The sequence below is a fragment of the Carassius carassius genome, chromosome 15 (assembly GCF_963082965.1).
Source record: "Carassius carassius chromosome 15, fCarCar2.1, whole genome shotgun sequence".
In the NCBI taxonomy this organism is placed as follows: Eukaryota; Metazoa; Chordata; class Actinopteri; order Cypriniformes; family Cyprinidae; genus Carassius; species Carassius carassius.
The window spans coordinates 19,981,029-19,996,525 of NC_081769.1; the positions used below are offsets into that span (position 1 = coordinate 19,981,029).

Here is a 15,497-nt window from a genome sequence, read left to right on the forward strand (position 1 = left end):
AGAGTAATAGCAATGACAATAAAAACATGCTTCTTTTCAAAACTCAATTCACAACCAAATGTTTATTTAACAATTGCGCTGTAAAATAATCCATTAGAATCAGACCAAAAGCCTGTTTTATAGTACTCCACCATGTCACAAAGACATGAAATCAGCATGAGACATGGGCATTAAAACCAGCAAGTTGTACAGGTTTATTACAGTACCTGCACCAACCCTTTGACTGCCCTAAAAACCTTTGACTGTGTACAACAACGAATTAAAACAATACAAACTTTGGAAAGTCTTCCATGTTGAAAATTCAGTGACGCATTTCATGTCGAGACACATAAAAAAGGAGTCTGATTGGATAAGCCCGGTCGATATAAAACCGGCATTCGAATTTGGCCCTAAGGCTCTAACAGACAAATACAGAAAAAAGACCTCATGATCAAAAGTCTCAGAAAGTTCTGATTGACTAGTTATTTGAGACAAAGGGACACAGGCATCGACTTAAACAACCCATTATTTCAACCCAGAGCTTCCTATGCATTGAATTTTCATAATTTTGACAAACTGCATTTCATTATTGAAGATTAAGTCATTTTAATTTTAATGTCTAAAATGACTTCTAATAAGAAAAAGAAAACACTCACCGTACCACATTTATATAGACCCAAGTGTTTTTTGTTCACTGATCAAAAATGAAGACAGCATTAGTCTTCTGCTCTTAAGAAAACCATCTTATGAAAAGAGAAAACAATTTTGCCTCAAAAAGAAAAAAAAGAGCAATGGCATGCTCATTTTCTGACTGTATCAGTATGAATCATATGGTGAATATGGATACGCATGTCCTTTTTCAAAACACCTGTAATGTTATGCATATCAGACATACTTCTTTCACATGATGCACATTTCAAAACAAACCTTATGTGACTGTCTTTTGATCAGATAACTGATTTGGATTGATGAGAGCACTGCTGGACAGTCCTGCAAGCTCTTTGTCCTTGCTTGTCCATGTGAAGGATCAACACACTAATACTGGGAGTCTGAGTCCGTTTCAGTGTTGGTCCATGTCCCCATGTCTCTGCACCGGTCCAAGCGTGGTGGAGGGTTGTATCTGTTGAGATTCTTGAGTCGCCACAGCCGTTCTATCCGATAGTGACGCCAAAGCCACACTGAAACTTGTTCTTGCGGTGGTTAAGGAAGGTGCCTAATGTTAGTGATAGAGGAAGGGGTGGCAGCTTCTTTTCCAGCGTCGCTCCCACCACCCAGTTGCTATCTAAAGAACCTGAAGAACAAGAGGACAGGGAAGCTAAGCAATGGATCCAAACTGGAACAAACTTGAAAGTAGGTTTCACAATCTAAATAAAAGCAAAATCATGATACATCTTACAGCAACGGCTGCAATTTAATGAAATAAATATAAAAGTCCCTAGTGTTTAGATTTTTTTCTTATGTGTGAGCATCTCATTATCCACTGATGTTTGATCGTCTCAGTTCACAGTACATTTTGTTCCATGCCAAGTCCATCCCTCTATCTGCTCTGAGTTTGGATGATTTTAATATGAATTTGTGGACACAATATGCACTAACAATCTTCCCAAACTTGTAATGCGCTTAACGATCTGATTAAGATTGATTCCCAAACTATGCAGCCCAACATAAAAGTGTGCAAATAATTTAGATCAATGTCAAATTGTTTTGAATGCAAGTGTTGCAAGAAAAAAAGTGTTTCAATACCTTTAAAAAGCAGATTTGCTTTAGGTACATCCAACTGATAACCGAACGACACACTTGTGTCCTGCATCCTTGTGCTGGCCTCAAACTCTACCCCAATCTGGAGCTGTTCAAATTCAAAGGAGTGAGTTTAAGAGATTTTATCTCAAGTAACAAATCTGTCATTTAATACATCTATTGACGGTATGAAGTACCTGCTCATTAGCTTTGTGGTAATATGATGCATGTGCACCAGCTCCTCCAACAGTCAACGTGGCGACATAGTTACTACCTGAAGATGAAAACATACAGATCCAATCAGTACATTCAATCGAATTATGATTTTCTGATAAACCTTGAAATGTGACAAAGAATGATCTGCAAATGACTACCTGTGTATCTGCCCACAAATGATGTGACGGTGCCCTCTTCTCCTGGCCTCCTGTGATAGACCAGTTCACCGCCCAATACCAAAGCAGGAGACAAGGACTGGAGGTAGTGCGCCACAAGGATACCTAACAGACCAAACATGAAAGCAAATGCAAGTTCCAACAGATAAATGGTTTCCTCATAAAACTATTAAAAAGTTTTGCGTCAGTAAGATTTTTTTTTTTAAAGCTAAGATGCATTATTTTATATGACATCAAAGAAAGAATTATCAATTTTCCACAGAAATAATAAAGCAGCACAGCATATGAAATGTTTCTTAAGCAGCACCTCCGCATATTAGAATGATTTCTGAAGGATCACGTGACACTTAAGGATGATTTTTACTTCTGCGTCGGACCTACGCCGTAGGCTATGCGTCAAGTTTTCATTTATACTTCAGCATCGTTGTCCACGTCGACATGCTGTACACATGCAAACCGCTAGTCAGTGGTGTCTTCGTTTTATTTTATTTTAGAAGGTGTAACATTAACATGTTTGAGGCATTCGGGCCAATCACAACGCACTGGATAGCTGGCCAATCATAGCACACCTTGCTTTTTCAGAGCTTTGAGCTTTGTAAAATCGACTAGAGAAGGCGGGGCATAGAGGAGAAACAATAATGCACATTTTATGGAAAATAATGTTGTTGTTTTTAACCTTAAACTGCATAAACACATTGCATTACACCAAATACACAAAATAATGTTATTTTTAGCAGCACCATATGACCCATTTAAGGTCCAAAATTGTTAGGAGTATGGACGAGGACTTTCAAGAGTTTTAAGAGTTTCTTTAGCAGTGGAGAAAATGGACAAAACTTGAAGAGGAAGAAGAAATGTGTTGCACGATGCATGACAGGGAGGTAATAAGTAATATTACCTAAGTAATACATATTAAATCGTGTAGGGATCATATTTGTGACCAATATTATTAAAGTCATGCTAACATCTTCAACACCGCGCAGAAATGGAAGTAATCACTACATTAACATTTGGCATCTGGAAAATGCAACTATGCAGCAGTGATTATTTGAGTCCGTCACAACCTTTCAATAAGCAAAGTGATCACTCAAACAATTACAGCACTTTCAGAAACTTATTGTGTTGCTGTTCATTTTCTATAAAATGCATCAAGCATTGTAAATAAAAAATAATGAATTTATATACATATATAATGTGTGTGTGTATGTGTGTGTGAGAGAGAGTACGGTAATTTTAAAGTGAAGGCTTATAATAAAAAGCCTTGGAATAAATAAAAAGGGTTGGAACTAAAATCTGCAGGGCTGCGGCCCTCCAGGAACTGAGTTTGACACCTCTGGGATAGGCCTATAAATCTCAAACCAGTTGTTTTTAATTAAAGGAATCAAGTTATTTAGAATAAAATAAATAATCAGTATCAACAAAATGACATTTTTCAATGCAGAGGAAACACAGAAGCTTCATCGGAAGTCGGAAATTATCGGAATTTAAAACAGCCAGTAGGTGTCAGAAAGTCATTATTAATAAGTGAGTCATTGCAATTGAACCAAATCATTTAAACTGGTGATTCTTTCAGGAACAAAACACTGTCATGCGGAGAGAGGCAAAACTGCTATGGTGGCTGTGTTTGAAATTATTTTTGGTGTCGAAATGGAGCAAAAACAGGCAATATGGAACTTCTTGTTTATTGAACTGTTGTAAAAAAAATCTATACGTAATCATGCTGATTTTTTTAAGGAAAAAACGGCACTCGTCGTGTGATATTGATTAACTATACGAAATGATATAAATATATACATTTTCTGCCCCATATCTTCAATTTTGTGATCATTCTAAATGCATTTTACCTCTACATGCTTGCAAAAGGTTGATGTCAAGATTTTATAAGCTGCTAGTTTGGTTTTTCTAGGCAAACACAACTTACATTGCATAATATAGCTTAAATATGGCCAGGGCTACACTTCATTTCCTTCAAGTTCAACTTCAGCAGAATACGACGGGTTTCGTTTTCAGCTGGGTCTGCACCATAACGCCTGTCTTGTCCGTCTGCATTTTTCTTGTGATTTAAGTGCCAGTTTGTTCTCCTGCCCATTATTTACTTAAATAGTTTCCAGGGACCAATTTATTTATTTTTTTTACTCGGTAATTAATGTGTTTAGAAATGTAGCGAAACAAAAAAAGCTACTCAATTACAGTAACGTGAGTAAATGTTATTTACTCTCCACCTCTGCAAGCCTCCCAGTTTTCATCCAAAATATCTTAAATTGTGCTCCGAAGACGAACAAAGCTTTTACGGGTTTGGAACGACATAGGGGTAAGTGATTAATGACAATATTTTCAATTTGGGGTGGAGTATTGCTTTAAGAGAGAACATTACAAAAATCTTACAGACTCCAAAAATAGACAAAACATCTTGTGTTCTATTTTTGACTATAGCAACTGCAAGGATGTGTTACCAGATCCAACGAGAACATCTGGGTTGCCAAGGGTAACAGAAGCTGTGAAGTCATCGCCATGATATTCTGCATCACACTGCCAGTTTACAAACTTGTGCTGCTGCGTCTGTAACACATCATTTATTCAGGCAATTAATAATAATACACTATGCAGCACTGCATCTCATTTTCCACAACAACAGATCTCTGGACGAAACTGCAATTTTAAAGACATTAGATCATGTGATTGGGAATAACTCCTTAAAGCCCATAAAAATATTTATTTCTTCTCACCATATTTTCAGAAATAATTTCTCACAATACAAGAGAAACCAGTTTAGCACACAAATGATCTATCTTACATTAATTTAACAATACATCTGTGTCATAGAAAACTATACCATGTGTTTGTGAACATGACAGCAAAGTCGTGCATACCTGCATTGCCACTTTAGAGCGAATGCGGTTGGTAAGCTGATGGATGACCTGTGCGTTCAGACTGCCTGTGTTGTCCATGTCACCTACCATGACCGGAAAAGACTGAGAGGGACAGACAAAAAAAAAGGAGAGAGGCATTAACATCACATCCTACTCAGCATTTCATTCTGACACAATATTGGCATAGCAAGTTGACGAAAACTGCTTCAAAGGGAAAAATTTATATTTTAAACAATAGTCCTTAAAAATAAAGATTGGGAAAGATCATTGAGTCGGGATTCGAACCCCGGACGACTGTAGTGCAACAGCGCTGTATGTTGGCACACTGCCCACAAGGCTATCGGCACCTACATAAGTTTTGTATTTTTATATATTCTGTTTTCTGTATAACAAACTGACAGGAAAACACCAGTCATTTAAAAACAACTAAAAGGCTCACCTCTGCAGGCCCTGTTTGCTTGCTGCCCACGTACGTGGCTCCAAATCTGTAACCTGAGTCCCCCAAGGTGCTTAGAGTAATTGTGTGACTAACCTGAGGAAGCAAATGAAGATGGGATATTTTTTTTTTTCATTCTATCATTCATTTCTTAGTAGTGGTTGACCGATATATCACCAAGACCGATATATTGGCCAATATTTGGCATTTTTTAAATATCAGCATCGGGCGATAAGTTTTCCGAGATATCGGCATTAGCTGTCAAAAAACAATATCGGTCAACCACTACTAAGTAGTAAAAATGTAATTGTTTGATAACTGACCTGGAAGTGATTACTCAAGCCCTTGTTGACAACCAATCGTACCCCCTCAGTCTGCACAGGGAAGACCTCTAAAAAAGCAGACAGAAAGACCATAAGAAAACATAGTATAGATCAGAAAACTGTAGAAGGTATGTCAGATATTACCCTAAGACAAACCTTTGCATTTCCGATGACACTCTTCAAATGTGCCGGGGTTGGGGCGAGAGGCCTCTGCGTCTGTCCCGGGCTGCCCCTGTGTGCCCGAGGAGGCTGGGACTGCAGACACTGGGGGCATGGTGAAACCTGGGGGTACGGTCACCAGACCTGCGCCCCCTGAGGCTGGGGGTGGGTTTGGGGTGCTGGCAGCCAACACACTGCCCATGCTGAAGAATAATACAAGAGTACAGTAAGATTGAAATAGCATTAATTGTTATCATTAGCTGACAAGAACCATAGGGCAAAAGGTCACGTTACTACAGTTAGAGACAGACTGGCAGGAAAGAACATATTTCTAGTTCCAACAACTACCAAAGTGTCAAAACCAAATGAAAACCTTCATCTCTCCCGGCTTACAAAGTTGACAACTAATTTACAGTCAAGCTCTCTTAGCATGAAAGCCAGTTCTGCGCGCAGAGCAACAACTAGAATTTGGCTCATTAGAGCAGTAGTGCACTAGCATATGGAGAGCTTCCTTCACGCCTCATTGGCTAAATAGCAGGTACGCTAAGGTTAATGCTAGCTAACTAGCTAACATGCTGTGATGTAGAAGAAAGAGTGGCACATATCTGGGTGAGACGCAAGAGAGAGGCTGTATTATATGCTAGCTAGACAGCCGTTTATATGTGGCGGACTAATAAATAGCAAGTATATGAATGCACTTTATGTAACTATTTGTAGGCCTCGTGCTATACTCACGTTTAGCAATGCAGTCCAGTTTACACTGCCGAGGCACCGGTAGGATGCAAGGGACAATTTACGTCACCGATGTCTTGGCCCGCCCATTCCTGCTGTATAAAGAAATGATTGGACAAAAGACACCACAACTTCCTGGTGATTGGATACCGAGTATGGCGTCCTCGTGAGGTCATCGGGGAAGGAAATACGACGGCTCTTGACGTATATTCTCCACTCCTCCAAAGTTGCTCTTCAAGGGTATGAGATGTACATTTGCATTTGTTCTTGATACAAACATGTTTTCGTGGTGTTAGCTTAACACAACAATTAAAAAAACAGACGAAGGGATGGGTACAAAACAGTAGTTTTGATGATCTAGCTGCTGTTTAAATTTTATTCCAGTTAATGCAGAATTGTGAGAAATAATATAGTCATATATTTAATGATTATTTAAAACCCTATATTATAAATAAAATTATAATAAAATATTTCAACCATAAACATCTATATCATAAACATCTATATTCTTCAGTAAAGCCAAAGCTTTTAGAATTTGTTTTCCTTCATCAGAGCACAAAATTCTCATCTGAAAAGTTTCAAATTGTTACATGGCCTCAAGCAGGAGGTATTATTAATCTTTCTCAGAAGTGGCTCTTTTACATACTTTATCCTCCCAAAGAGGCTAAAGTGCTTAAGAGATTGATATCTGGAGAGCTTTTTCTATTTCATTAAAGGAGCCCCACAGTAATTTGTGTTGTAAATGGCAACGGTGTTGTAACCTCTTTGTCTTGCTCAGCCTTGGTATGGTGTAGGTTGAGCCTTGGGGCTTTTTCCATTTTGACTTTCTAAACATTTCATGTCAGTTAAGTAAATGTCAGGGAGAAAAACAGCATAATTCAACTTTTAAATCAGATTTTACCTGATTTAAACAATTTTGAAATTGTAGATTGAAAAGAAACAGTTTCAAATGATAAGTAAAAATTGATAGCCTGAATGCACTTAAGTCACTTTGGATAAAAGCGTCTGCTAAATGCATAAATTTATTTAATTTAAATGTAGCAATTTAACCTCAATTTATCTGGTTTGTACATTATCTTAAAAGTACAAAATAGAAAATAGCTTCTTAAAAAAAAGGTTGATGCATATATGGCACTAAAAGTATGTGAAAAGTCAAATCTGTCAACTGCCTGTACTATGAAGATTTAATTTACACTATTGATTGTGGACCAGTTCCAACTAAGTCACTGGAGTGATAATATTAGTTTCATTGGCGCCAAGGTATTTGAAAGAGAAAACAAACATTTGGAGAATATGCTGGACTTTATTTTGCTTAAAAGAGAAGGGACAGGATAGGCTGGCATTAACATTTGGAGCAAAAAGCTTTGGCCATTCTCCCATGAATCCTCGCAGTAAAACATACATGTCCAAGAGAGCACAATTCAACACATACAACATGGGACACAAGTTTACACTTCGAGAGTTACCAACTTTATAACAGCTGCCATTTCATCACAGCATCTGTGCTAATATGTTGTAAAAACATTACTCTGTCCGTTTCTGTGCATTAGACACCAGCAGGAGAAAACCCTAATCTGATCAATCACATTTCATTGTTTTAATAAAATAAAACCTGACTGTATGCTTCAACGGGGGGGGGGAAAAGAGAAACTTATACACTGAACAACCTAAACTGCTTAAATTGAAGTCCGGCCTAACCAAAGATCTGAGCTGGGGTACCTGGTTGTTGGACAAGTAAATCTATCGCTCACCCAACCAATGCTGAGTCAAGTACTGTTCACTACCAATAAGCTGGTGGGTCAAACAGAGGACAAGTGATTTATGGTGTTGAGGTATTAGAGAAGTCTATATCTAGCACATAATAACTTCCACTGACGATCTTGACCAAAGCAAATTTTAGTTTATTTTTTTTTGCACCACAGACCTATAGTGCTCCCTCTTACCCAGAGGAAGTATATTATGGAGTAAGGCACTTAGAGAAACAGAGACGGCCAAAGTGAGCATGACGACGCAGAGACTGCCTGAAAAAAAGGGGGGGGGGGGGGGGGGGGGTTGAATGTTTTCGATAAACCTTTGGGAAAGATGACACTGTGGCGAGTCAAAAGTTAGCCAAAGAAAATGCCGAAATTTTGTCTGTTTGGATTAGAACAAAGCACAGACCACTTTCCAGAAGATACACACACAAAGCTGTGAACAAACTAAAGAAGACCATTATGAATGTGTTAAACTTCCTCCCTGGTTTTTCCCCTGAAAACTTGTTCATTATATAATGCACAACAACCTTCCACATTAGGCGCTGGATAGACAGCACTAAATGTACTGCTTGTAAAGCTTGGGAATTAGTTTTTGGCACCCTCTTCTGCCAGAATTTTCCATTTCATTGTTGTAATACATAAAAGGCGGAAAAATCCTCATGAACAGCAGTTGTGGACGGTGAATGGTCTTTGCCTGTGCTCTGGGTCTAAAGAACAGTGGCTTATTGTGCTCCAAATGGATAAAAGTGTAGGCTGCTTCAGGTATTCTATCAAGACCAACAAAACCTAATGACTTTATACTGGCCCCTAAACCTGTGGCAGCTGATCACATTTTACCATGGCAGTTCCAGACCCCTGAAGCAGTTGGTGAGAAAAACTACAATAAACAAAAGAAAACATGTTATCTTTGCGTCCGTCTTCAGTAGAAATTGTGCAGAATGCCAAGCATTGGTCCCTTTATTCTCCTAAAAGAAAGGGAGATATTGGTATGATGTCACATCTAAAAAGAACAAGTTCTTCAGATCAGGGCTTCTTACCAGTAAGGGTTAATTAAGCTCGCCTGCTTTGTGAGCAGCCTCTTCTTCATCAGGGTTCATGGAGTGAAACTCTGCCACATACAGGTTCTTGTCAATGCTGCTGGGTATGGGCTTTATGTCAGTCATCAGCTGGTCCTCAATGCCCTTTAGGTTAAAACGATCTTCTGAGGTGATCAGGTTAATGGCCAGGCCCAGATGACCGTATCTACCTGAGAACATATAGAAAACACTGAAATAAATGACATGTAGACACAACAACAACAGATGAGCAAAAAATACAATAACCCCATAAAACAACCAGTCAAATCCTGAGCTGGCGGTTACCTGATCGACCAATGCGGTGCAGATATGTCTCTGCATTTTTGGGGAAGTCAAAGTTGATTACTACATTGACAGCCTGGATGTCAATTCCTCTTGTGAAAAGATCTGTGAGAGGAAAGATCCCATCAAAAAAGGTTTCATAAGCATTTGGGGAAATCCCTGAAAACAATTCTACGAATGTGGCTATCCGTACCAGTGCAGACCAGGTTCCTACACAGTCCGTTTCTGAAGTCATGGAACACACGATTTCTGTATTCCTGTGAGAATATAAAAATATTTTAGAAAAACTAAAAATCACAGCACACTCACCAAGGTTGCATTTAGCAAAAGTAAATTAAAAAAAAATAATAATAATATTGTGAAATACAATTGAACCCCCCCCCCCCCCCCCCATTTATTTTAAAATTAAAATTTCTCTTGATACTGGGAAAAAGCTGGATTTAAATTGTTCCAATATGTTGAATTGGTGCTCAATAAACATTTCTCATTAATATTAAATATAAAAAAAGAAAAAAAAAGTTGTACCACTTGGAGTAAGAAATTTGATTTAATGCCTCCTTTCTGAATTAAACCATAATTTCTTAACAAAAGGTTTAATATATTCTGAAGCTGACCTGCATCATCTTGGCATGGATATAAAAGCAGGAATAGCCAAGTTGTGTGATCTTCTTGGCAAGGAGTTCCACCCTTTGGGTGGAGTTACAGAAGATGATTGACTGGTTGATTTGGAGCTAGGAAAGAAAAATATATAAAATAAACAAATAGAAGGAGAGCCAATTAAATGACTTGTTTTCTTCCTAGAAGGTAAAAAAAAAAAAAAAAAAGGCAGTATGCCAAAGAAGATCTTGCACAACACCAAACAAATGTAAGGCATGTCTGTAAAAGGAATGGTCACTTACCCTGGAGAACAGTGTGTTGAGACAGTGCACTTTCTGTCTTTCTGTCACATAAGCATAGTACTGAGTGATGCCTTTCAGTGTCAGCTCATCCATCAGATTGATTTCATATGGCTTCTGAAGGTGTTTGGACTACACAACAGGAGAGTGTCATTAGCATGATTAAACAAGATATCAGAAATAATATAAAAGAAATAATCCTGAATATAGTAAGACATTTAACTTCAGAAAGACTAGACTGATTATATAAACCAAGAAGATATAACAACAAGTAAGGCTCTCACCATGAACTTCTGCACACTGATGGGGAAAGTGGCAGAATAGAGCAAAACCTGGCGGTTTTTGGGCAGGAAACTGATGATGTCCTCAATGATCACCACAAAGTCTTGAGAAAGCAATTTATCAGCCTGTATAAAAATAAATGAATAAATAAATAATGAACGAACTTCAATTTTAGCATTTAGAAAATATAATTGGAAATCTTCCTTGCATTATTTCTCTCACCTCATCCATCACAATCATTTGAGCTTTGTCAACCTTAGCCACACCTTTCTTTATCAAGTCAAGGATCCTTCCTGGGGTAGCTATTATAACATGTACTGAAGAGACAAAAAACAAAACAAAAAACAATGTAAAAGGTTAAAAAGTGGGGAGGGGGGGGGCTGTATTCAAGTACATTTTATCTTCTAAATTCTTTTAAATAAATTAAATTCAACGGTCAACATGACTTTCCCTGTATGTGTGGATAATTATGAAACTCCTTAACGAACATCACTTCTCTTTGAGGAACAAGGAAGTACAATTTAAGAAATACTGGCAAAAGGACAAGACTTCAGAAAAACAGTCAATAGGTGTGACATCAACAAAATACTTTTACTGAAGAATTTACACACACGACTGCCTGTAATTTTAAATGTTACTGTAAAGGTGTTTCTTACTTTAATGTTATTACCCACACCACTTTAGCTTTGTAAACTCTAGGGCTGCGCGATTAATCACGATTGTCATACACATTTTGTCAGTAGTAAGTTCTGTGATTAGTAGTAAATCATCATCTGTGTTCAGGTGGAGCAGCATTTACTTCACAGAGCCTTAGTTCTCTGACAAGCGATGCAAAATCACCTTCATAAATCGCAGACGATATAATCGTAGGATTATGAAACCGAACTGTGCTTCACTGAAAGATACAAATGACTATCGCAACTTTGGCCTTATCTCGATTTATCGTCTTTGCGATTTAATTTCAATTAAATTGTGCAGCCCTAAGAAACTCTCAAAGATGATAGAAAACTCATCAATTACCAGTCTCATCAAGACGCATAATATCATCCCGCAGGCTAGTTCCACCTGTCGTAGCCATGACCTTGACGCCACCAAGGTGCTTGCTCATGTTGATACTTATCTGGCTCACCTGCAGAGCCAACTCACGAGTTGGTACCAAAACTATGGCTAAAATAAAGTTGGGGAGAAAAAAAATATATCAAATTTAAACTAACATTCAAAAACATGGGGTCACCAAGATGCAAAGAAATTAGTACTTTGCTCAATTTAATCATCCTTGATGAATAAAAGTAACAGTTACAGGCTTTTACATAGTTACAAAATTGTATCATTTCAAATAGATGCTGTTCTTTTTGAACTGGTTATAACAATCCTGAACAGAAGCAAGCATCACGTTTCCACAAAAATATTAAGAAGCACAACTTTGTTCAAATCAACAAGAAATATTTCTTGAGCACCAAATCAGCATATTCAAATGACTTCTGAATGATCATGTGATGCTAAAGACTGACACTAAAATGCACTATATATAATATAATATTTATATTATATTCCTACCTTGAACATAATCCTTCTTCAGGTCAATCCTTTCCAAGAGGGGGATGAGGTAGGCTCCGCTTTTACCCGTGCCATTTTTAGCTCGGGCGAGTATGTCCCTCCCTGACAAGACAATAGGAATACTCTCCTCCTACAGGGACAGAGAAAGTAGGAGGAAAAAAATAAAGATCTCAAGACAGGCTTATTTGACAAAAATTCTGAAAGTCACAAGCCAGGCAGACAAGACCAATCAACCACACAGGTTTTTATAATTGTGTATAGTATAATATGAGTACAGTATATAAAAGGTATTTAACAGTGTATACAGGTTAGAATACCTGGATAGGGGAAGGCTTCTCCCAGCCCATTTCGAAGATGCCCATCAGCAGTTCCCTCTTAAGGCAGTAATCTTCAAACTCATTTCCTTTGGTTGCAGTCACATCCTGTCAAAAAGGAAGATGTTTAAAGTCAAAAACAGAGTAAGTGGACCAGCAACCAATTTCAAATACCACCATCTAATAAGAAAACTTACTGTGGTTTTCATTCTCATGTCTTTCGGTGGAAGCTGCAGGCACTTCTTCCAGTCATCACCAAACCTAGAAGAAATTGTTCATATTCAACATTATACAGTTGTACTCAAGCATCTTAAGTTACTTGATTGATGCAAGAAATCAATGTCAAAAGGAACCAGTCTAAAAAATATTTTAAATCATTAAAGATTACCTGATACCGCCACTGCTTTGGGGTATACTGCTTCCTTTCTGGGACATCCCAGGTGTTTTTCCTGACTGTGATGAAGTAAGTGATCCTGACTGGAGGTTCATGGGCTTGGACTGTCCATTCTGTTTGCTCATTGGCATGACTGAAGCAGGGATCTCTGTTCTCGCTGTAGCCATGGTCAGATTTTTCCCCCTCAACGGTTTCAAACAAATTAATCTTTTTGCTTTTTTTTTTTTGCTACTTTTCAGCTATTTGTAAAACTGTTTTACGGTTACGCTCACTGCGCTTTTGTGTAAACAGTTTCTGGTACGTACAGACCTCTTAAAAAGAAGAGTGCCTGGCGTATAATTTTTTTATAATAAGCTCTCCCAAAATAGGAGAAAATTATATTTATATGAATAAATATCTCACAAGCCTATAGCCAACGTACAAAATAACTAGCAAACAGGTAACTTGTAAAATTTAAGTCTTGCACAAGGATTTTCAAAAATGCAAGTTTGCGAAAAAATCTATTAATGCTTTTCAAAAGTCACTTTTTATGTTATCCCTGAAAATGTACAAAGTATTCACTTATGTTTTTTTTTCTAATTATTATTTTTTTTTAATGGCTGGATTGCAGAAATCCTGTAGTACCCTCTGTATTCCTTTTGGTATCAAAAAATATAAAGTATTTACATTCAAAAGCACAAGGCTCAGCTAAAGGTTCTTAATGTGCTTTTAAAACTCCTGTATTCTCTTCGTCATGGAGAATTTCAAACTTTGCTCAGTGTTACTTGCTCCTCTTTAACCTGCTGAAAATCTCCAAACTGAGGGATTTCAAAAGGTAGTCAATGCAGGATTGCAAGTCCAAAAAAACGTTAAGAGTCTATTAAGTGTTTCCACTCTTGGCTTCGCGATGTCTCGTTTTTTCCTCACAGTTCCTGAACACTTAGTGGAAGAATATCTGGAACACCTGCCAAATATTAAAGACATAACAAAATTATCATAGAAAGCATAACTATTTCTTGCAAGAAGTAAAGGGGTAGTTTCACAGTGTCTCTTTAAATACTCTTGAACAGAAGTGGTCGAATTAGAATAAATAGAACAGAAATATAATATTATATATATAGGCCAAAATACTGCTTTGCTCTAAAAATGCAACGTAGACGCTTTTATCGAAAGTGACCTAACTTCCAAATGATAATAATTGAATGCTTTCAACACATTCTGCTATCAAGGCACCCACGTTTAGCTAAGTTTCTAACACTTATTAAAAGTGTGAAAGCACTTGGAACTCATATGATAAATTGGATTAATAACGCATCTGATTAAGGCCGACGAGGATTTAAGGTAATTTACTAATCGCTAAAGGTTTAACGTTTAGATCTGAAGCAAAAAGTGTGCGTCAGCGTCATGAGTTGTTTGTCGAGCTAACCGAGCTAACTTAGCCGACAGGCACCACAAAGGTGGTTTAACGACAAAAGTTGTCTCCTTTCAGATTCAACGCGTGAGTTCAGGCAGACAGTTCAAAACATTAAATAAGAACGACATAACGCAGCACACTTTTTTCTGGGGACATGGTGAACTGTGTTTCCTGAGGAGTGGGATACAGGTAAACTAGATTTGAAAGTATTAAAAACCATGCTAGCTCAACCTGCCAGCGGTTACATTGCTAAGACAGGTTAGCTTAGCTAGATGCTAACGAGAGCGCAAGAGAGACCCACTATGCACGTTGGGATAGATAACTGCAAAATTCAATTATATTTATGTCCAGGTTCGTTACCTCCGAATTTTGAAGGATTTGAATCTTCAAAGACGTGATTAATTCTTCGAACGCTTCTTGGGAAATTCTTTGTTGCTGTGGCTTTTGTCTCTTCCGTCTAGAGTAGAGATTTAATATGGCCGTGCGCTAAATCGAGCTTGGAGGACATATACGCACGACTCGAAATCGACCAATCAGGTGACAGAGTTTGAATTTGGTGGGTGGTACCATTGTCAAATCCGCCTCCGTACTTCTATTTATGTATTTTTAGACTTTCTGCCTGTTTTTATACAGTCTATGCTTTCAGCACATTATTGAAGATTACGAATATTGATTTCATAATCGATTGCTTGTTTCTTTTATTCATATACCACAAGTTTAATATTTCATACCAAGCAGGCTCTTTAATGACATTTTTTTAGTTGTGAAATATTTAGTAATGTTTGAAAAAAAAAACGTATTGATATAGTTTTCCACAACAGATATATTGAAATGGTTTGTGTTTTGATCAATAAAAAATGTAAAATATAAAATAATGGAATATATTTTAAGATAAGAAAAATATGGGCTTAAGGTAGGCTA

General features: G+C 37.5%; 2 protein-coding genes across 2 annotated transcripts; both read right to left on the minus strand.

Annotated features, from left to right (window-relative positions):
* Nucleotides 1-43: 43 nt before the first annotated feature.
* On the minus strand, nucleotides 44-6,721 carry LOC132158453 (mitochondrial import receptor subunit TOM40 homolog). Its single transcript, XM_059567880.1, has 10 exons — nucleotides 6,632-6,721; nucleotides 5,894-6,099; nucleotides 5,738-5,805; nucleotides 5,418-5,510; nucleotides 4,979-5,080; nucleotides 4,562-4,667; nucleotides 2,091-2,213; nucleotides 1,914-1,990; nucleotides 1,723-1,825; nucleotides 44-1,270 (listed from the first exon to the last, which is right to left on the minus strand). The coding sequence occupies exons 2-10, from the start codon at nucleotides 6,096-6,098 to the stop codon at nucleotides 1,131-1,133; spliced, it is 1,017 nt and encodes a 338-aa protein (XP_059423863.1). The 5' UTR covers nucleotide 6,099; nucleotides 6,632-6,721; the 3' UTR covers nucleotides 44-1,130.
* A 2,367-nt stretch (nucleotides 6,722-9,088) lies between these two features.
* Nucleotides 9,089-15,092, minus strand: LOC132158457 (probable ATP-dependent RNA helicase ddx6). Its single transcript, XM_059567883.1, has 14 exons — nucleotides 14,937-15,092; nucleotides 13,178-14,126; nucleotides 12,987-13,050; nucleotides 12,793-12,897; nucleotides 12,476-12,605; nucleotides 11,939-12,085; nucleotides 11,141-11,235; nucleotides 10,921-11,043; nucleotides 10,640-10,768; nucleotides 10,355-10,471; nucleotides 9,934-9,997; nucleotides 9,744-9,845; nucleotides 9,420-9,628; nucleotides 9,089-9,347 (listed from the first exon to the last, which is right to left on the minus strand). The coding sequence occupies exons 2-13, from the start codon at nucleotides 13,348-13,350 to the stop codon at nucleotides 9,429-9,431; spliced, it is 1,449 nt and encodes a 482-aa protein (XP_059423866.1). The 5' UTR covers nucleotides 13,351-14,126; nucleotides 14,937-15,092; the 3' UTR covers nucleotides 9,089-9,347; nucleotides 9,420-9,428.
* Nucleotides 15,093-15,497: the final 405 nt, after the last annotated feature.